Source organism: Heloderma suspectum, chromosome 1 (genome assembly GCF_057233095.1).
Source record: "Heloderma suspectum isolate Gila_16-S chromosome 1, 16-S_ref, whole genome shotgun sequence".
Classification (NCBI taxonomy): Eukaryota; Metazoa; Chordata; class Lepidosauria; order Squamata; family Helodermatidae; genus Heloderma; species Heloderma suspectum.
Genome location: NC_139458.1, coordinates 99,323,815 through 99,345,905, shown reverse-complemented (window position 1 = coordinate 99,345,905; position 22,091 = coordinate 99,323,815). Strand labels below are relative to the sequence as shown.

At 42.8% G+C, this 22,091-nt stretch overlaps 1 protein-coding gene across 1 annotated transcript in view; it reads right to left on the bottom strand.

Annotated features, from left to right (window-relative positions):
• Window positions 1-5,408: 5,408 nt before the first annotated feature.
• Window positions 5,409-22,091, bottom strand: part of SLC6A5 (solute carrier family 6 member 5) — a 93,223-nt gene continuing 76,540 nt past the window's right edge. The window contains exons 14-15 of the mRNA XM_084849761.1: window positions 14,223-14,390; window positions 5,409-5,564 (exon numbers count right to left, since the gene is read on the bottom strand). Coding sequence (XP_084705887.1) covers window positions 5,409-5,564; window positions 14,223-14,390 — 324 coding nt within the window. The remainder of the gene's footprint in view (window positions 5,565-14,222; window positions 14,391-22,091) is intronic.

Here is a 22,091-nt window from a genome sequence, read left to right as displayed (position 1 = left end):
AAGAGTTTTGCCATCAGATTCAGTGGAAAATTACTACCATTTGTAAAGTAGGAAGAATTTTAAAATAGTTATTTTTTCCTAAATAACGCAAAGCTAGCAAGTGATGTTTGTATCCTATGGCATATACTTGCTCCAGATTACATGCATTGCAGTTCTCCAGACCAGTTATGTATTCTGAAACACTTGTATGGATTTCCATGGCATGAAGTGCCAATTTATATGACCATCATTCATCTTGGCCCTTGAAAATGTTTTGAAAAGTTTGTGTATATTGGCTCCCTGCTTGTGGCCTACAACTGCTACAACAAGCAGGGCTGAGCCTTTGGCTTGCCCCCCCCCCTTTCTGAGCGACTGCCAATGTGTGCCAAATGCTGAAACTGGCGTGTGGTGCTGGTTGCACCTGGCTGTCAGGGAACAAACTCAAAGGCTATCCAAGTGGCCACCATATGCCCAGAGAGCTGGGGGAATCAACCCTAGCTCTTCCATCCATGTTTTCAGATCAGCAGTCCATTTCAGTTCAAACATGTCTTAAGGAAAGTATGGGCAAGTATGTGGAGGACTGAAGCCAGCGTCTGCAGTTTTTCTTTTTTTAAAAGCAACTGCAAGAGTTGAAGGATATTAGGGCACAACTGAGCCAAAGTTAAGCACACTTAAGTCTTAATGATTCCAACTGGAATGAGTTTAGCACTGGCTTGTTTCCTATTGAAATTAATGGCCTGCCAAAATGCTGAATGCTTTGTCAGGATTGTACCCTATTTGTTTTAAATCATACATACCACTGTTTTACTCTCCAGTTTGTGTGTGCACTGCTGTGGTTCCAGTTATAAACAGCACCAGCCATGCAGGAAGAGCCTATTATTTTCCATGAGAAGGAAAACATCTGGATAATGCAATAAGAAACATGCGAACATATGGAGCTTCCTTATAGTGACCCAGTTCACATGATCACAGTGTGGTTAACAAGCCATGCTAGTTTGTTAACCCCACTGTGCATGCAGGCCAGATTTCCTTAATTACCCTTGCTGGCACAGTGAGGGTAATTAGTAAGCCATGGGCTGTTGTTGGGTTATTTGAGAGTTGCTGCCCCTCACCTTACCCCAGCAAGCCATGCCACAGTTCAGATGACATGGCAAGCTGTACAGGAAAGGTAATTAGAGAAATCTGACTGGCACGTGTGGTGGTGGGAAATAAGCCATTTTGGCTCACCATGTGAACCAGTCCACTGAGTCAGACCTTTGGCCACCTAGCTCAGTATTGTTTACACTGACCAGCAGTGGCTCTTCAAGAGGATCCTTTCCCTACCTGCCAGCAATTGGACCTACCGCATACAAACCATGTGCTCTACCACTGAGCTACAGCTCCTCCTCAAGGCTCAGGGATATTTGGTGTGTTTTCCACGTACAGGAGGAAATGGCAAGCATCTGCATATGTGGACTTCTGACTAGACTGCAACAATTACATATTTATTTTATGGCTATTGTAACCACCATTGCATTTACCTCTAATAAGGTTTGAACATAATCTATTCCAGGAAACTGCATCCTCCCTCTAGCATAGCATGGGAACAAATGGCAATTGGTTTTTAATTGATGTATTTGATACTGTTTTATTGTTCTGCCTTCCTTTGTAGTTGTTTTGAATGTTATTTTAGCAGAGTTCATGACTAACAAGTTTTAAAATCATCATAAGATACTGCAGAAATGTAATCTGTGCATAAACTTACTGTGGCTGAATTTGGATGGGGTTACAAAAATAAAGTCAGATTTAAAACAAAGAGGTAAAAATTACAGAAAATACAAACATCCTGTTATATGCAGGTTACTACTGAATGGTACTAATTAACTTGTGTTCATTTTCCTATCATACCATTTAAAAAGCTATGCTGGTTATTCATTTCAGTATGCAACAGATTTTTATTCCCCAGTCATTGATGTTTGCAAAAACTAATTTCCAGCTCATCTTTATGAAATTTCATTATGCCAAAACAAGAGGTGGATCTTCAAAACATAGCTCAGACAAGAAATAAATCCCAGAACAAATGTGGAAAAGCAGTTCCCCACTGAATCATCTGGCAAAGGTGCCCCCAGCTCTGACTTAAGGCTGGTAAGCTTGTAAAAGGTGCACATTCTTAACTCTTCAAGCTACATGGGGACCAATGAGGACCCCTAAAGGCACGCACAATATGCTGAAACATCACCTGCCCAGTGAAATTAAAGGGACTTTGCATATGTATGTCCCATTATTTCATGGAGGATTTGTGGAGAAAATCCCAACAGATTGTGCTTAATATGGGGGAGGCGGTAGTAAAACATTTTAAAATCTATTTTCCATTACAATTGTTGTCGGTTTGTTTGACTAAGCTGCTCAAGGCCTGATAGTCATCCAGTAGCAGCAAAGAACGGGCAATGCTTCTTGCCCTGTGGAAGAGAAAGTTCAGCAAAATGATTCCAGGCTACAATCCAGCCAAAGTCAAGCACATTTAACTCTGTCATTTCAATTGAAGTGGGATGGTTTTAAGCTTTTTCACCGAAATCAATGGGAAGTGCTTAACTTGACTTGAACATGCCTAAAGTTTTGTATATTGTATATAAATATATGATTTAGATATAATATTTTAACATTAATTGTAGCCATTTTAGTTTCCATTGTTAAAACTCCCCCCGCCCCCGCAGCAGGATGAAAATGGCACATCTACAAAACACAGAATTTTAACTCAAGAGTTACCTGAGACCCTGTAATGTGAAAGACAAATAGACAAAAGGAAGGATATGATATAAAGATCAGTCCCCTGAAAGGAAGTACAGTTATATTGGCTACTACGAACATGGGGAAGGGGAAAGAAACAAGCAAAACTACTCTAAAACTCACCATCTCTACACTGGTTGCTAAGATATTTTATAGGGACATATAACAGCACTAGTACACACTACATGAACACTGATCACTTTTTAAAAACCTCATATGCATGTATAGGATACAAGAGGATACTAAAGGTTACAATTTTGCCAATTATCAAAGACATATTTTTCTCCCTCATGTATAGTGCATTCATAATAAATGGGTTATTTCTATAGAGTTCATTGAATGTATTCTTACAAGCTCTATTTTCAATCTACTCAATAGGTTAAAAACTATTTTAAGATTAATATCTGTATATCACTGCACATATTGCAGTGCAATGCTATGGGGTGTACTGTGTACAGTAACACAATGCAGTTTATGAATGGTGCACCAAGAATCTAAATTCTTGCTCTTTCTTGTTTTACATTGTCCCTCTTCTGCTGCAACTTGTGATGGTGGTTTATGGTATATGAATTTGGAATGGGCACGGGATGGGAATAGGACAATAAAAGCAAAGTATGTACACCTCAAGATTTCTGTTTTGAGGAAGAATTTGTCTTTGTGAAGTTATGCATTGTATATAATAATAACATTTATATAGACTTAACTTCAGGGTTCAGCTATTTCACTCACCCTGTTGACTGAAAGAGAAGAATACATCTAAAGGCTGTATAAAGAACTTTGTAAAAAAAAAAAAAAAATACCAGGGGAAAATCACACAACTGAACTACACAGTTAACACTAATAACTGTTTTGTATGTGGAAGCTAAGATATACATACTTCTGTAGCAATATAAAATTAGGCACAAATTATATGATGGCTTCTTGATAAGGAGAGATTGTAAACAAAAGTGAAGGAAAGAAAGGAAAATGTATTTGGGGCAAATTTAAAATTAGGACTTGCTATTTCTCTCTTTCTTCAGTTTGCCAATAAAATTAAAATGTAAAAAACACTCAGAAGAACTGAGGCATTTTTAATGAAAAAGGGGGGAACCCCTAGATTATTAACTGAAATGTGTAAAATTAATTAAGACAGGGGTGCCCATCTGGCTCAGCTTGGCATTGTTTTGCATCAGATTGCAGAACAGAGATATTGCTTTCTCGCACATAGCACATGTCGTCATGCTCTTGTTTTATTTTTCTCCCCACACATGCCTTTAAAAAAAGCTTGAAAGGCTCATTAATCTCTCTCCACACCAATGCCAAGCATCGTAATATATTAGTGCACTGTACTGAAAGGCTGTCTCCTTGCATGTTTTAAAAGCAGCTCAGCTAGTGCCAATGTAGCTAGCAGCCACTGAATGGAAGACATGTTGGCTGAATCTGTGGGCCGCATTTGGCTCCTATGGCATAAATACTGGAGGACAGTTCAAACTCAGTGGAGCCCTTCTGCATTTGTATCTGGTATTACTGAGGTAGGAATCCAGTCTCATACGTTATGTACTATTCTCAGCTGCATCCCGCAATGTTCTGTTGTTTCATATGCCCAATTCTAACTTTGTGTGTGTATGAAACATAAAAACCCTGGGTGCAGAATAGGAAGCCATAGCTCAGTACAAGAACACTGTATGTATCATGTATGATGTTCCAGGTTCACACCTCAGCATCTTCAATGAAAGGATCTCAGGAATCAGAAGTACTTTGGCCTGATAGAGTTGGCTGTAAGGCTGACTTCTAGTCATGACTGGTAGAATAGGCCACTAGTCTGACTCTGTCCATATATCCAGTTTCAACCACACATTCTGTTAAGATACTAGGGTGGTTGGAACTTGGGGCAAATAGATATACAATGGATTTGCCCATATGGCAGTCTAACCACTTGTTTGTAATCTTCAGATAGTTTTACATATCAAGACATCAGGTCTAGATGGTTCCCAGGCCTAAGTTAACAACTTTTAAAATCAGTTAGCACAAAACCAAAGCAAAATGGTTGTGACATTTTTCACAAGCAGAGAAAATTACTAAATTGTACCCACCATTTTAGTCCTGGTCTTACTGGTTTTTACATGTCATAAAAATAGGCTATAGAAACTTCTGTGTTAGATTGATTTTATGATGTAAAAACCCACTTTTTTTTAACTAATCAAGATAGGAAGCATGAACCTGCAACCTCCATCCAATCTCTGCTGAACACTGCATATAGTTGCCAACCTACTCATCTCTCAACAAAACTGAAGCAGAGGCGGTACTCATGGGGTGCCCAGATGTTGCCAGCAACTTGTATTTCACCCATGTGGCTGCAATAAACGAATCAAATTGTGTGAATTAGCTGTAAGAGCAAAACTGGCCCAGCATTCACAAAAACAATTTCCTAATGCAACTAATTGTTTGTCACTCTTTCACAGTGAAAGTATTCCTTCCCAAGCACCACTGTATATGAATACCAAAACCCAGCACTTAAAGTGGTCTATCTAGTGGTCTATTCTTTACTACAGGCATGCAATTAGAAATCTTACTTCCTAAGCAACCACTTTCAGGCACTGAAAGAAAGCAATTAAGAAAGAACGAACGAACGAAAGAAAGAAAGAAAGAAGGGATGTACAACATGGCCACAAGTAGGGAATTTACTAGCATTGTGTTCCCAGTTCAAAATCTTTCGGTGGAAGCTTAAGTCCAAGGGAAGATGTTCCTAGTGGGTCTATCATATTCTGGTAACGATCACCACGGTGTTTAGCCAAAAATGGCCCCCAATCCGGCTGCGGAGAGCAGACCAACTTGAGCCTCTAGAATTGGGGAGAAAATCAGTTAGAAAAGCAGAACAAGGTCAGCTGAAATTACTGGTGTTACTCTACACAGCAATATTAAAATACCCTGCTGTTCAGTGTTTGTTTTGTGCAAGATTACTAGAGAATAAAATGTCTAGATTGTAATTATCCAGCCTTCACCATCTTCTCTCTTTCTCTCTCTTCAGTCCTGAAATGAGGCCTATGAAAACAACTCACAGTCACCAGTCACCAAGCTCACACATCAAAGGACATGTGCTCAATTATTTAGCCCAATCGTTTGAGCAGTGGGTTGCTGCATCAAAATAATTGGATTTTTGTTTAGCCAATTTCCCAAAAGTATACAGATGACCAAAAAGTAATACATTGCCGGGAGTGAGCAAAGATTTTAATTATTATATCACAAATTATTTTACATCTATAGAGGGGGTAACCCTTAGTTAATTCTACAGAGATACAGACAATGAAAATCCTGTTCATCTTGTCACTGAATTCTTTGTTGAAGATATAATTTGATTGGTGTTTTTTATATAGAAAAGGGGAAAGAAAACACATTTATGGTGGTTTAAGAGGAAACAATTATATGATTATTACCTATTAAAGGAAATCAAGCCTCCATATCAGTTATTTTAATTTCTGCTTAATTACCAGTTTGCGACCTTTGCTTCCCAAATCAACTGTAATGAACTGGGTAGCTCAAGAAATACTGTGCTAAAAATGAAATAACTGCTGCAGTGAAATAAATTCCTTTCAAACAAGACATAATATATTTGGTACTGCTTTGGGTACTATGCTTTAAAAAACGTAGAAATGGCACTATTTTTGAATAGGCAATATATAGACCATTTCCAAGCCAGTCCTCTTAAGATCAGAAGCACAGATATAAAGTATCTGACCTAAGAGAGAGAGAGAGAATGAGTGGGGGCCAAGGAAAAGCAATACGTTTCTGAGAGGGTGTTAACTTGCTTTAGCAAGTACTGCAGCAGAATCAAAACAAAACTATGAACTCTGTTTTTTCTTGCTTTGTTGTAGGAATACTTGATCTCCAGAACTCCTAAAGTGTGTTTGCTCTTTGCTTATTTTGAAAAAATGATAATCTGTCTCCAGACTTACAGCCTAGTTCCATAAGGACTAAGGATGTGTTACTAATTACTATTACACTTCTAAGGCTCTTTAGAGTGTTCCAAACTCTTAACATATATTATTTCAGCTCAGGCTATGGAGTGTCTGTTCCACCCATCAAAAACTTTCACTTTGACTCAATGATGTCTACAGAACAGATCCTTTCAAATACGTATTTTGAGTCAGTGTGGACTACCACCACTCCATCAGTGCTGAATCATTATTATTTTAATGGTTTAGAACAGAGCTGAAAGGAATTTGCTCCATAAAATTCTCTTCTTTTGTAAATGTGCATGTCAAATATTCTCCAGATGTACTCCGGCTGTTCAGATATTCTACAGATACTCTCTCAGCTGTCGATATAGATCAGGGGTGGGCAACCTGCAGCCCTGACAGATTACTCACATCGGGAATGTGGTCCTTGACAGGAAAAAGTTTCCCCACCCTGATGTAGTTCTTTGTGGTTCCATAGCCAACAATACAAAATAACACTGCATAGTTGTGTGATTGCCTGGATCAAAGCAATTACTTATGTTCTAAATACAGACATGCACACTAGCAATAAAAACATAGAAATGAACAGTTATGTACTTGTACCCACGTTGTGTGCAGGCATATGGTACATGTAGACTGTGGAAGTCAGATGTGCACTATATGCACATACAACCTTCCAGCATGAATGCCTCTAAGCAGAAGCACCCTTTGTCATGCTGCTTTAAGATTTTTTGAAATTGTTTTAAAGTTTTAAAAGACAGGTTTCTTACCTGTAACTGTAGTTCTTCAAGTGGTCATCTGTGCATTGACACATATGGGGTTTGCGCCTGTGCGGAGCCCCATTCAGGAACTTTCTATAGCTTAGAAATATTTGGCAGGAACCCTCCCCCTCCATTCCGGTGTGCGTATCCCTAGCGCATTCCTGCCTATTCCCTCAGTTCCTTGAGACTACTGAATGCAGCCTCAGAACTCAGAGAACCCTCAGTACCAAACTAGACATCAAAGCGGGGACAATGGGAGGGCTGTGTGAATGCACAGATGACCACTCAAAGAAGTACAGTTACAGCTAAACAACTTGTTTTTCTTCTTTGTGGTCTCTGTGCATCATACATGTGGGCAAGTACCAAGTCGGTTTATCAGAGGTGGGTTTGGTGTCCATTTGTTAAACGGCTGGCAGGACAGCACATCCAAAGCAGCAGTCAGCTCTTGTCCTGACATCCAGTCTATACTGAGTTATGAAAGTTGATGGTTGCAACTAGGTAGCAGCACAATAGTTCCAGCGGAGAGATGCTCTTAGTGAACGCCACAGATGTAGCTACTGCCTGTGTGGAATGTGATCAAACCAGATCCAAGAGTCAGAGGCCTATGAGTTCATAAGCTGGTTTGATGGCATGCACAACCCATGAGGCAAATCTTAGGGATCAAGAATTCTTTGCGTGGACCTTCATAAAAAGAGGAATAAGTGATGTGATCGACGAAACAGTTCAGTCTGAGATTAGTAGAAAGCTAGAGCTCAATGTACATCCAAAGAATGAAGAGAAGATTTGACAGATGTGGAAGGTGAAGGAAAGAAAGCTGGTGGAACAATGTCATGATTCAAATGAAAATCAGAGACAAGCTTGGGAAGTGAAGCAAGATCAGGCTGGAGCACAACTTTATCACAATGGAAGACCATATAAGGAGGATCTATGTGCAATGTGCAAAGTTCACCTGCACGCAGAGGTCACCACCACAAGGAAGGCCGTCTTCCAGGACAGTAGATGGGGGTCAATAGTGGCTAGTGATTCAAAATGCTTAATAGTCAAAGCCTGAAAAACTACAGACAGCTCCACACTTGTGCTGGTTTCCTAACTGGAGGGGCAAGGTTCTTCATACCTCACAAAAACTGCTTTACTAAGGGTTTGAGAAAACTGTGGACTCCATCCACAGGTATGAGGGATGCTGAAATGATGGCAAAATAAACCCTCAGTGAGGAAAGATAAACCCTTCTCCTGCAAATGAAGGAGAAATGGAAGAACTTGGTGCAATGGGCATCTAACTCAAACAAATCCATGCAACCTCGCAAAACCAGAAAAAGAATTCCATTTTGCTGTGTATGACTTGCAGATAGAGAGTTTATGAGCTGCATCAAGAATCCAGTGTACCTCCTGAAGCATTTGTGTATTTTGGATGCTCACCAAATCCCCCACGCTGTCAAGCGTGGTGTCTCCAAATCCAGATTCTGCCTCTGTCTCTGGTCAGCAGGTTTGATATTGATGAAAGTTACATATACTCTGTGGAGGAGAAGTGCAAACCATGGCAGCCTTGGCCACTACAGGGTGAGAAACAGGCAGTTTGTGTTGTTTGCTTCAATCTTTGCTACAACCTTGGTCAGAAGAGGAAAAGACAGGAAGGCATACAGGAATGGTCCCACCTAGTGATAAAGTGACATGTTCCCTAGCAATCCCAAGTCTATCCCTGCGCTGCTGCAGAATAATCCAGACTGGCTGTTCACCGCTCTGGCAAACAAATCCACCTGGGGTGTGTCCCAATGTAAAAAATGACGTCCATACTGAAGTATTATTGTCCACTCGTGGGTCAGCAATCGATTCCGACTCAGATCATCAGCTAGGAGATTGTCCTCTCCCACTATATGAAACTCCATGAGGACGATATGACAGAGAATGCACTGTTGATAGATCCAGAGCATGAGATCAAGAAGGGTCAGGGAGCAAGTTCCACCTTGCTTGTTCAGATAGTAGTTGATAGTGGATACTTCTGATACTTGTCTGATACTTCCTGAACCAACTGGTTCCATAGCTCCATATCAAAAACCTTGAGGGCCTTCAACATTTCAAGGAGTTCCAGTAGGCTGATATGCTGTGACTCCTCCTTGGACAATTTCCTCTGCACCTTGAGAGTTCCACAATGCGCACCCCAACTCGCCAGAGATACATCAGTTGTTACTCTGGGAGGGAAAGGAACAGGGAAAGGCATGCCCTCTTGCAAGTTGTTGACATCCATACATCAGAGGACAGATTCGGCCATTTCTCATGGAAGTTGCAGTCATGTCTGACGGATGTTGTTATTGGATTGAAAATGCAAACGTGCTGATTCTGGATGGTTCTCATTTGAAGCCATGCAAAGCCCACAACCGATATGGTGCCTAGCATTAGTCCCAAGAGCCTCTGTATCTTCGATGCTGGAGGGTTCCTTTTGGAGACCTCCCAAGTGAAACAGGTCAAGGTGAAGAGCCTATCTTGAGGAAGGAAGATACAACCTGTGATCAAGTCCAAAATCACTCCGATAATTGGATATGCTGCATTTGGGGCATATGGGACTTCTTGATCTTTAAACAGAGGCCAGGTTTGTGAAGGAGGTTGCAAGTGGGGAGAACAGTGTGAGAGATCTGTCCTCATAGTTGCCACTAGTAGCCAGTCATCTATATAGGGACAGACCGATATTCCCTGTAGGCATAGGTGAGCTGCAAGATCAGCCATACAATTGGTGAATATCTGGGGACCTTAGCCAGCACAAAGCATAAGACATGGAACTGGTACCTGTCTGTGCTGATGGTGAAATGCAGAAAATGACAGTATTTGGCCTTTATAGCAGTATGAAAATAGGTGTCCTTTAGATATAAGGATGCAAACCAATCACCAAACAAAAGGAGGAATGGTAGAGAGGTTGACCAGCTTAAAGTGCTTGGGTGTGATAAAGAGGTTCACCTCCCTGAGGTCCAAGATGGGGTGTCGTTTTCTGTCTTTTTTCAGGACAGTGAAATAGCGGGAGTAGAACCTGTTTCCTGCATTCTGGTGTGGGACCTATTCTATTGCTAATTTTGACAGGAGGGTGGTGACTTCAGCGAGAAGAGCAGGTGAAGGGGTGGGTCATGGTGGGGAGAGGGTTATCAAACTCTACCCTGTAGCCTATCTGAACTATTGAGAGAACTCACAAATCCCATGTTATTAGCTTCCAAGCCTGGGGCAAAGAGATAGACAAGAGCTGAAGATGTGGTGACAGACAGAAGGAGGACAAATGGAGTGGGGGGAATCAAAGGTCATGTTTGTCTCCTTGGTCCTGCTTGCAGCGGGTGTTGCGAAACTTGGATGGTGGAAACTGATATTTCTGGTCCATAGTAGGGGATTGGCAAAGCAGTTAACCTGTTGGGTAGCATGAAGATTGTTGGTATACAGATTGCCGGTACCACTGTCTTGGTCAATATGAATAAGGTTGTTGACCCAGCCCATTTGCTTAATGGTATTTTTGGCCTTCTGTATGGTATCTTGTGGCAGCTGGTGATTCCAGTTCTGGAGGGGCTGTGATTCCATTCTGGGTTTTAGTTACAACCAGCCAAAGCTCTAAATGCACTATCCAAGGTTCTGAAACCATTTTGGGGCTAAGGTTTGACACCTTAGATAGCGCCTTTAGAGTTTCGGCTGGTGGTAACTAAAACCCAGAATGGAATCACCACCCCTCTGGAACTGGAGTCACCAGCTGCCACTGATAGTATCCATAGCTTCATCTGTCTTTGCTCTGAACAACCCATCACCATCAATGGCAAATCTTCAATATGGGATCATGCCTCCTGGGCAAGTCATGTGGATTGCAGCCAGGCATGCCCTCTAAGTGCTATGGAGCCAGCTATCACTTTAGAATCACTGTCTGCTTGCCAAGTGTCTGGACGTATTGATCTCATAGAATAGAATAGTATAGTAGGGTTGGAAGGGGCCTACAAGGCCATAGAGTCCAACCCCCAAATCTGCTGGCGGGAGAGATGCATAGCCTTGCCTTGAAAGTGTTGTGCCTATTCACACTTCTTCTTTGGCAAGCGTTCAAATAAAGCCCCTATCTTCTCCCACAAGAAGCGTTGGTGACGAGACATCACTGCCTAATAGTTCATAACACACAGGCTAAGAGCCATGGAAGAATAAATGTGCCTCCCAAGTATATTAAGCCTTCTACACTCCTTATCTAGTGGGGAAGAATGCACTTCTTGAAATTTTCCCTGTGACGTCCCTATTATCAGAGTTAGACATAGGGTGGCAAAAAAGAAAACCAGCATCAGACTCCAGGACCTTGTACCTATTGTCAGGAGCGCCCTAGCTGCCTCTTGCAGTCCCCACCAATAGCCAACTCAGGACACAGATGACAAGGAATTCTTTCCAAGACTTTATTCCTTTATGACTCTTTCAGAATACTAGTTGCTAGCGCCAAAGCAAGGAACAGCACTGGGGAAAGATAGCAGAGTAGCCTAAGCTCCAGGTAAGGCAGTTGGTCCCTATTTGAAGGAGAACCACAGGAAGACCCTAAACTTATGGGCTGGGGAGAGATCCTCCCTTTTTCCCTTGGGTCCTCGGGATGCGACCGTTGTTTGCGCGCCAAATGAGCAGAGCGCCTCCTTTCTGCACCCTCCATCTGTCGCCGCTCCCTGCGTCTGCGCTGAGCGTCCAGCAAGCCCCCCTCCAGCGCTCTATCACTGCCAGGGTCACTATCTATCCCAGGAAAGCTGGTAGGAGGAATCTCTGCCAGCTGCTGTGCTTGTGATAGATGAGCGAGCTCTTCTCCCACGGATAGCTGTTCCTCAGAATCAGAACTGCTCTGGGGCTCTATGGGCTCAGTTTCCACTGTGACATCTATGTTCAAGGCGCTTGGAAGTTGGTGGTACAGAGGACGGAGTTTTCCAAGATTACTGAGTGGTCTGAAGTAAAGCAGGCAACCCTGGAATGGCTACAGGCGAAGTAGCCCATATGTATGATGCACAAAGGCCACAAAGAAGAATTATAAGTTGCCTTGGAGGAACTTTCTGGGCTCAAAGACGGCTCAGAAATAGATAGATGATAGATAGATAGATAGATAGATAGATAGATAGATAGATAGATAGATAGATAGATAGATAGATAGAGTAGGGATGTACGAAAGTCACTTACCTTTCCATGGATTATGTTTATGGGGGGGGGAGGCGTTCCGTCCCTCCCCCCGGAATCCTTGACGAGGGGGGGAGGCGATCCGTTCCTTCCCCCCGGAATCCTCGAACGGCCGGCTGTGCTCCGCAGCAGCTCCACGGAGCAGCTGGCCAGGCCCAGGCCAGAGCCGTCCGCAGCCGGATTTCCGGACGCGGAGGGCTCTGCGTAAAAAAACAACAACAAAAAACTGTGTACGCAAATGGTGGCAGCTACAGCCACCACCATTTGCGTTCCTTATTTTTGGCCATCTTAGTCTACGTAAATATTTACGTAGACTATTATGGCGAAAATAAAGGGGAACGCAAATAGCGCCCGCTACGCTATTTGCGTTCCCCTTTATTTTTGCCATAATAGTCTACGTAAATATTTACGTAGACTAAGATGGCCAAAAATAAGGAACACAAATGGCGGCGGCTGTAGCCGCCGCCATTTGCATACGTGTTTGTTTGTTTTTAACCCAGCCGTGATAGGCTATGTAAATCTTTACGTAGCCTATCACGTCTCTGTAAAAAAAAAAAACCCACCTCCAGACTGCAAATGGCAGTAGCGGCAGCCAGTCAGAAGACCAGCCGCCGCCAAAGCCGCCGCCGGAGCCGCCGCCACCCCCCGGAACATCCGCCCCAGGTAAGTCTCATCCCAGGGGGGGGATCCATGGGGGGGCAGGCCGTTCCGCCACAGATTTTGGGGGGCCGAATGCTAGTGCATTTGGCCTCACCGAGATCTGTGGCGGAATTCTCTGACATCCCTAAGTTACAGGCACGGTCAATGGAATTTTGACTTGTCCTGAATCTACTTGGAAGTCTATTCTCATAGTAAAAATTGATACATTTACCATTAAGAGTTGGATCATTTTATGCCAGCAGTGGCAGCTGCTGCAGCACTACCTTTTTTCTGTGCTGCAGGGGAAATATGACAAGCCCCGGGCCATGCAGGAGGAGCATATGCTGTGGCCCTTCCCCACACTAGCATTATTCCACTGCAACATTGGCACTGCAACACTCGGCAGTGCAGAATTCTCTAATATGTCCAAGCATTTCCCACATTACCCTGGTGGCATGGGAAGGACTGGTGCTTCAGCAGCTCTCACATCACCAGTATAACATGAGACCACAAGTCATTAGGCTGGTTCACACAATTGCCATAGTTGGTGGCCATTTTGAATATTCACGCCTCAGCGGGCAAGCACCGTGGCTTATCATGTTGTGCGAACCCGGTGATGGTGACTTATGCAAGGGTTAAACAGCCCTCACATGACCCATGAGCTGTTGTTTAACCCTCACATAAACCACCTTTGCTGCGTTTGCACAATGCAATGCAGTAAGTCATAGTGCTCACTTGCCATGGCTTGCATATTCAAAGTGGCTGTCAGCATGCGCCACCACCCACCTTAAATAAGCCACAGTGGGCTGTGGTGATCGTGTGAACTCAGTCATTGGCTGTACATCCCTGATCCCAATTACCATCCATCATGTGCTCCCTAATAGCAACACACCTTTCAGTAATTGTAACCTTTTCTAAACAAGGTTTTGGAAACTGGTATAAAGTAACCTGATCCTATATCTTTAAAAAAAAATGGGAGGAAAGATATAAGGTTTACCTCAATAAATCTGCCAGGAGCTATGTGCATTTTGATCACAAACATAATGGGTATCCAGATAACAGAGCAAGCCAGCATCAACCATCCTAGTATCATAGACCAGCCTGGGTAGTGGTATGTACCATAAGTCATTGGTTCCCACTGATAGAAGCTGAAGCAAAGGATGAACTGGTAAAAAAACAAACACATATTTTCATTATCGATACACTTTAATATTAGCTGTGCATACTTATAAAATGTGTATGTACATATATAAACACAACACAATTTTATTTCTATGAAATGATATGCATTTATACATGTAAATATAAACTCATCAAATATACAACAATAAGTATGTGTCTGTGATCAGATTTGAGACTCCATTGCACTACTGTAAACTTAGCATAACTCTACAAAAATTGATAGAATGAAGTTAGATTTACATGAGGGAATGAAATCAGAATCTTGTACCTACAGTAAAAAGCTTTATTATGCAGTCTATTGGCAGTATAGCTTAATGTAATTATCTTGTTAGTCCACTGCACTTGCTGTATAAAGAGCAATGCATCTGCTTATGTTGGTGCATAATTCAGTAACGTCTGTGAACTGCCTACGCATACAATAATTTCATGCAGAAGATTCATAGCAGTGGCACCACAAAGGAACATATAAAAGTGGCTTGTTTTATTTCAGGAGATGTGGATCAATTTAAACTGTAATCTTAACCATTCCAATATATCAAATATTAGATTTAACCAAGGCCACAAGAAAGAAAGATACAGCTTGACTTTCTGTTTCTCTTGTATACAACACTGCATCTTCAACAGTCAATGTGAAATACATTTTCTGTTATATCCAGGATCCCACACATCTTACTGCTCCATACCCTAAATCTTGCCCATATCGCTCCCCTCATGGGGTAGAACAGAAGTGGATGGACTATGGGAATGTGGGTGGACAAAATATAAAACTCTGCCACACACTGCCTCTTGGTTGCTGCTGAGAATTGGTGCTGGTGGGCAAGCAGTTAGCTGGCAGGAGCACAGTAGGACAGGCAGTGGGAGGTGCTGCCTCTACCTGGGTTGGTTACCTGATTCATTCGCATTATGTCAAGTGGCAGTGGTGACATAAGAAGAGCCATGCTGGGTCCATCTAGTCCAGCATTCTGTTCACACAGTGGCCAACCAGCTGCTGACCAGGAACCCACAAGCAGGGCATGAGCACAACAGTGCCCTCCCACCCATGTTCCCCAGCAACTGGTGTACATAGGCTCAGTGCCTCTGGTACCAGAGGTAGCACATAGCCATGAGGACTAGTAGTCACTGATAGCCTTTTCCTCCAGGAATTTGTCTAACCCCCTTTTAAAGCCATCCAAACTGGTGGCCATCACTACTTCCTGTGGTAGCGAATTCCATAGTTTAACTATGTGCTGTGTGAAGAAGGACTTCCTTTATCTGTCCTGAATCCACCAAGCAACATTCGTAGGATGACCCTGGGTTCTAGTATTTTGAGAGAGGGGAAAAAATGTCTCCCTATCCACATTCTCCACACCATGCATAGTTCTGTAGACCTCTATGACATCTCCCCTTTTTTCCAAGCTAAACAATCCCAGCTGTTGTAACCTTCTCTCATAGGGGAGATGCTCCAGCCCCTTAATCATTTTAGTCGCCCTTTTCTGGCCCTTTTCCAGCTCTACAATATCCCTTTTTAGGTGTGATGAACAGAACTGGGCACAGTATTTCAAGTGTGGAATAGATTTCATATCCATCAAATTCCATAGATTTGTATAGGAGCAGTATGATGTCTCAATCCCTTTTCTAATTATGCCTAACATGGAGTTTGCCTTTTTTTTACAGCAGCTGCATACTGGGTTGACATCTTCATTGAGCTGTCCACCACAACCCCAAGATCTCTTTCCTGGTTGGTCACTGGTAGCTCTGATCCCATCAGGCTATATTGAAGTTGGGATTTTTTGCCCCAGTGCGCATCACTTTACACTGCTTACATTGAACTGCATTTGCCATTTAGATGCCCATTCTCCCAGTTTGGAAAGATCCTTTTGGAGCTCTTCACAATTCCTTTTTGTTTTAACCACCCTAAATAATTTGGTGTCATCTGCAAACTTGGCCACTTTACTGCTCACTCCTAATTCCAGATCATTTATGAACAGGTTTAAAAGCATTGATCCTAATAGAGATCCCTGTGGGAGCCCACTAATTACTTCACTCCACTGGGAGAATTTACCATTTATTTCTACTCTCTGCTTTCTGTTCTTTAACCAGTTACTGATTCCATGACTCCTAAATTTGCTCAGGAGTCTTTGGTGAGGGACTCTGTCAAAAGCCTTTTGGAAGTCCAAGTAAACAATATCTACCAGATCACCCCTGTCTACATATTTATTGTCACTCTCAAAGAACTCTAAAAGGTTAGTGAGACAGGACTTACCTTTGCAGAAGCCATGCTGATTCTTTTTCAGCAGGGCTTGTCCTTCTATATGCTTACTAATTTTATATTTAATAATGCCTTCAACCAATTTACCCGGAACAGACATTAAGCTAACTTGCCTGGAATTTCCCAGATCCCCCCGGATCCCTTTTTGAAAATTGGTGTTTCATTGGCCATCTTCCAGTCCTCTGGTACAGAGACTGATCTTAGGGACAAGTTGCATATTTTGGTTAGAAGTTCAGCAATTTCATATTTGAGTTCTTTGAGAACTCTAGGATGAATACCATTTGGGCCCAGTGATTTATTTGCTTTCAATTTATCAATAAGGTTAAGAACTTCATCTTTTGTCACCACTATTTGCCTCAGTTCCTCAGACTCCCTTCCTGAAAACATCAGTTTAGGCACAGGTATCTGTCCTATATCTTCTGCAGTGAAGACGGATGAAAAGAATTCATTCAGCTTCTCTGCAGTCTCCTTGTCCTTCATACTCCTTTAACTCCATTGTCATCCAATGGTCCAACCACCTCCCTAGCTGGTTTTTTGCTTCTGATATATTTAAAGAATTCTTTACTGTTGGCCTTGATATTGTTAGTGATATGCTCTTCAAAATGCTTTTTTGCATCTCTTATTGTCTGCTTGCATCATCTTTGTGCAAGCTTGTGCTCCCTTTTGTGTTCCTCACTTGGGCAAGACTTCCATTTTCTAAAAGAAGCTCTCTTTTCTCTAATAGCTCCCTTAACACTGCTCGTTAACCATGCCAGTGACCTCTTGGACTTGGTGCTACCTTTCCTAACCTGTGGTATACATTTTAGCTGGTAATCTCCAAGCATTTTGAAGGGATTTAATCCTTTTGACTCCCCCTTTTAGCTTCCATTTCACCAGTTCCCTCATTTTAGAGAAGTTTCCTCTTTTGAAGTCAAAAGTGACTGTGTTGGACTTCCTGGTCAGCAGCTGGTTGGCCACTGTGTGAACAGAATGCTGGACTAGATGGACCCTTGGTCAGGTCGGTTCTGTGACCAACTGTTCTAGGGCATAATTATTTAGGGCATCTAGAAATTTAACCTATTTCTCATGGCTGGCTGGAACATGCATTTATCCAATCAATGTTGGGGTAATTGAGGTCACCCATTATTACAACACTTCCTTGTTTGGAGGCCTCCCTGATTTTGTTTTCCATCTCAAGGTCACTCTGAGCATTCTGGTCTGGGGGACTATAGCATGTTCCTAGCACTAAATTAGTTTTGGAGCCTGGTATTGTCACCCAAAGAGCTTCTATGGAACAGCCTATCCCTTTTATGTGTTTTAGTTGGCTTGACACTATGCCCTCTTAGCTGTACAGGGCAACACCTCCCCCAGTACGCCCTTCCCTGTCCTTCTTATAGAGTTTATATCCAGAGATGACCATATCCCACTGGTTCTCTCCGCTCCACCAGGTTTCTGTAATGCCTACTATATCTAGATTTTCCTTTAAAATCAAGCACTTCCTACTCTCCCATTTTGGTGTGGAGGCTTCTAGCATTTGCACAGAAACACCTATACATGGTATCCTTCCCCAGATACCTCTGGCGTGTGCATCTTTTGCTATGGAATGTTGGCCCCTTTGATTGGCTATTACGTTCTACCATGTGCTCCTGGCCTATTTCCTCCCCTTCTACATTTGGGCAATCAAAAACATTTTCATCTTCATCCCTTTGGGATGGTTTAACCTGAACCAGATGCTTCCCAGCTCCTGTCGGCTTTCCTCCAGGGTTTAGTTTAAAAGCTGCTCTGCCACCTTTTTTATGTTTTGCACCAGCAGTCTGGTTCCATTTTGGTTTAAATGGAGCCTGTCCCTCTTGTACAGGCCCAGCTTGTCCCAAAACATTCTCCAAGGCCTAACAAATCTGAACCCCTCCTCCCAGTACTACTGTCTCATCCACGCATTGAGACTCCTCAGCTTCGCCTGTCTAGCTGGCCCTGCGCATGGAACAGGTACCATTTCTGAAAAAGCCACCTTGGTGGTCCTGGATTTCAATCTCCTACCTAGCAACCTAAATTTGGCTTCCAAGTCCTCATGACTACATTTCCCCACATTGTTGGTGCCAACATGGACCATGACCACTGACTCCACCCCAGCACTATCCCCTAGCCTATCTAGATGGCACATGATATCCGCAACCTTTGCACCAGGCAGGCAATTCACCATGCAGTCTACACGCCCATCACAAACCCAGCTATGTGTCTAGTGATTGAATCTCCCACTAACACAAGCCCCCCTCCCCCTGGAGGCACATCCTCGGTGCGAGAGGATATTTGTTTGTCTTCTGAGGAATGGGTCCCTTCTAAGGGATCATTTCCCTCTTCCTCAGAATGACCCCTTCCTTCCCCGAGACCCACATTCTCCATGACAGCAGAGGAGCTGTCACCCTGGGAGTGGGACACAGCTAATAGGTCCCTGAAGGTCTCATCCACCAACCTCTCTGCCTCTCTTAGCTTCTCCAGGTCAGCAACCTTGACCTCCAGGGAAGGCACTTGTTCCCTGAGAGCCAGGAGCTAATTACACTGAGCACACACCCACGACTTCCATCCAGCAGGTAGATAATCGTACATGTGTAACTCAGTGCAATTCACTGGATAGCCCCCTCCCCACTGCTGGCTTTCTACCTTCATAACTGCTTTTTTTGGGGGGGGGGGAGGTTCCCTGGAAAATTTAGTTGTTTCCTATGAGAAGGTGGGGAAATTATTTATAGTTATTTATTTACAGTTACTTGCTGTGAGTATGGAGTAAGGAGGGGAGAGTTCACCACCCTGGCTTCCTCGCCCTGTTGCTAAACTTGCACAGTTGCTTAACTCGCTTGTTTGCTGACGCTTTGTCTCTGGGGCTCCTCGCACTCAGAAAGCTGGCTCCCTCACAAGCGTGCCTCCTTATAAAGATAGCAAGGAGGAGGAGGAGAGCCAACAAGTCAGGGACTATCAGGCAGATGCCAAGCACAACTGGCTGAACTGAGTGGAAAAGACACATCTGCACAGGGCTAGGCAGGGGCTGAGGGGGCAATTCTTTGATAAGATAGGTTCTTACTCAACCTGCTGCCAACATGGCTGCAAGACCACCTGTCTCTGCCACTAGGTCAGCATCCTGTGAATGCTCAGGAATAAAAGAGGTTGTAGCAGGGAACACTTATCAGCCAGCAGCAAGGGAGCAACCAGGACACTAACCACTCCAGGTAACAGGCTCTGCCATACCCAGGTACCAGGATTTTGTCTTTCAAGAGTTGTCAGTCACAACGAGTTTGGGCCTTTGGTGCATTTGATAGGGCTTAAAGCAGGTTTTTATACCACATTTCATTAGCTGCATTTTTTTCTATACATGTGTAACAGCAACTTCCAGACTGCTTTTTGGAGATGTGTTAATAGAGGCACATTACTATAAAGTTTATCGGATTGGAAATAGGAATCATAAGTCTTGAAGCAGAATTCCCTGGTATCACTTTGAGGAGTTCCTCCTTCAGTGCAATATCATGACCGGCTAAACTCAGTCTTTTTTTCTGTTCCCCAGTCCAGGCCAAGATTAGAGATGGGCATGCCTGGATTAGAGATGGGCAGGACCACTGGCAGGCCTGGATTACTGCATCTGGAATCTGTAAGGATTTCCAGTCTCAAACTGGAACTTGGTGATAATCTCAGTGATCCCTCCACACACCACACAGGAGTTTTGAGCACATCCGTGCCATCCCTTGACCTTCTGAGCTTTACTGTATGTTTGCAGAGATATCTCGTTCATCATGCACATGAAACTAGAATTATGCTTGCTGCAGCACAAGAAAGTGGGCAAAGGGACTGGTGAAGTAATGGAGCAGCCGCTTGAGATACTATGGCTAACTTGGGACTTTTAAAGAGACAGACAGGGGTCTCATGTTGTAATCTGGCAACCTGGGGTCCAGGTAATCAAACCAATGAAGCAGGGATGCTACCTCACATTTGCCTTTTCCCAAATCTAGTCACATGAACTACCTATCTCTTAGCTAATATGCATTCATATATCCAGATTCTGAGTGATATATTTCAAACATTCCAAGTCAGCATTTTATTATTTTAGCTGGTCTTAAATTAGCCAACTGCTTTTATTTTCACGTTCCTTGGCCATTCTCCTCTGAAGTATCAGCTTCAGTAGAGACATGCCATTTCAGGTTTCGTTAAGGAGAGCAAAATTATTTCGGTTTGGGGTGGGGAGGGACAAGATTCACAACATGTTTGTGTGTGTATGACACTGTTCCTCCATAGTCTCCCTAAATTGTGCCCCAGGTTTCACCTAGACTAGTAATGTTGAAGTGTATAACACTTTTTAAACCTTGGAACAGCTGCTTTAGGCTTTCACTCTGAAAAAATAGATTACTGCAGATTCTAGCAGTTAAGCATAAATGATTAAAATTGTTCTACTTTCAATAACATGTTCAGGTGGGGAGGAGGGGATGAAAGTGTTTTTAAAAAAACCTCAGTGGCAATAAGCGATATTTAGAAAATATAATAGAGTCATGCTCAAAAGGAAATGTAGGGTATTCTTAGCACAAGGATTCAGATTCTAGGCAAAGTGAACATATGGCTCTTCTGTTCTGCCTTTAGAATTTTGAAATTGGTCATTAATCTATTTTAAAATACACAGATGTAACAGATCGTTTTTTCTCCTTAACATTTCCAAGTATAAACTGCAATAAAATGGGAGACACACAAGGAATAAGATGTCATTCTGGCTGCAGTGCTTATGTAATAAATACCTTTCTTCCATTCCCATCCACCCCCAAAGAAAATGTAGATGCCAAGCTGATCAGTAGTTTACAGATTGACCTTCACTACTATAGAAACATTATATGGATTTCCCCTCTCTTTTTCTACCACAGGACCTCTCAAACTATACCCACTCACGTTTTAATGTGATGCTCCTGATACAGAGTGACACCTAGTGGCACTGGGAAGCAACTACTGCTAAATTGGCCTGGACATTTCTTTTGTAAATAGCATCTTGTGGTTTGCGTTAGAATGCATTAGCTGTGCACAGAAAAGCAATGCCATGTTTACTAGAACTGTTTGTCACAATGGCTCAGCTTCACAAAGTGACCTTGATTATGACAGCAACCACTGTTCTAGGGAACAAATGAACACTTGGCAGGCAATTGTACTGTCCAGCCTCAAATACGGGGTCACTTCTAAGAAAGATTGCAGAATTACTGTTACAGTGAAAAGAGTTTCATGCCATTCCTGTTCAACAAAGCATTTAAATATAAGGCTTACTTTGATACGCTACTTGCATCAACTGCCATGAGGTTCTTTTGTGCTTGTGAATGCCTTGCCAAACGTGGATCTTTAGATTTAGTGCTTTCCAAAGTACAAAATAAAATTAGGTTTGGAGTAGGCTGTAGCTTCACATTGGTTAGACTGAATTTGCTTCATGATTATTCCACCCAATGC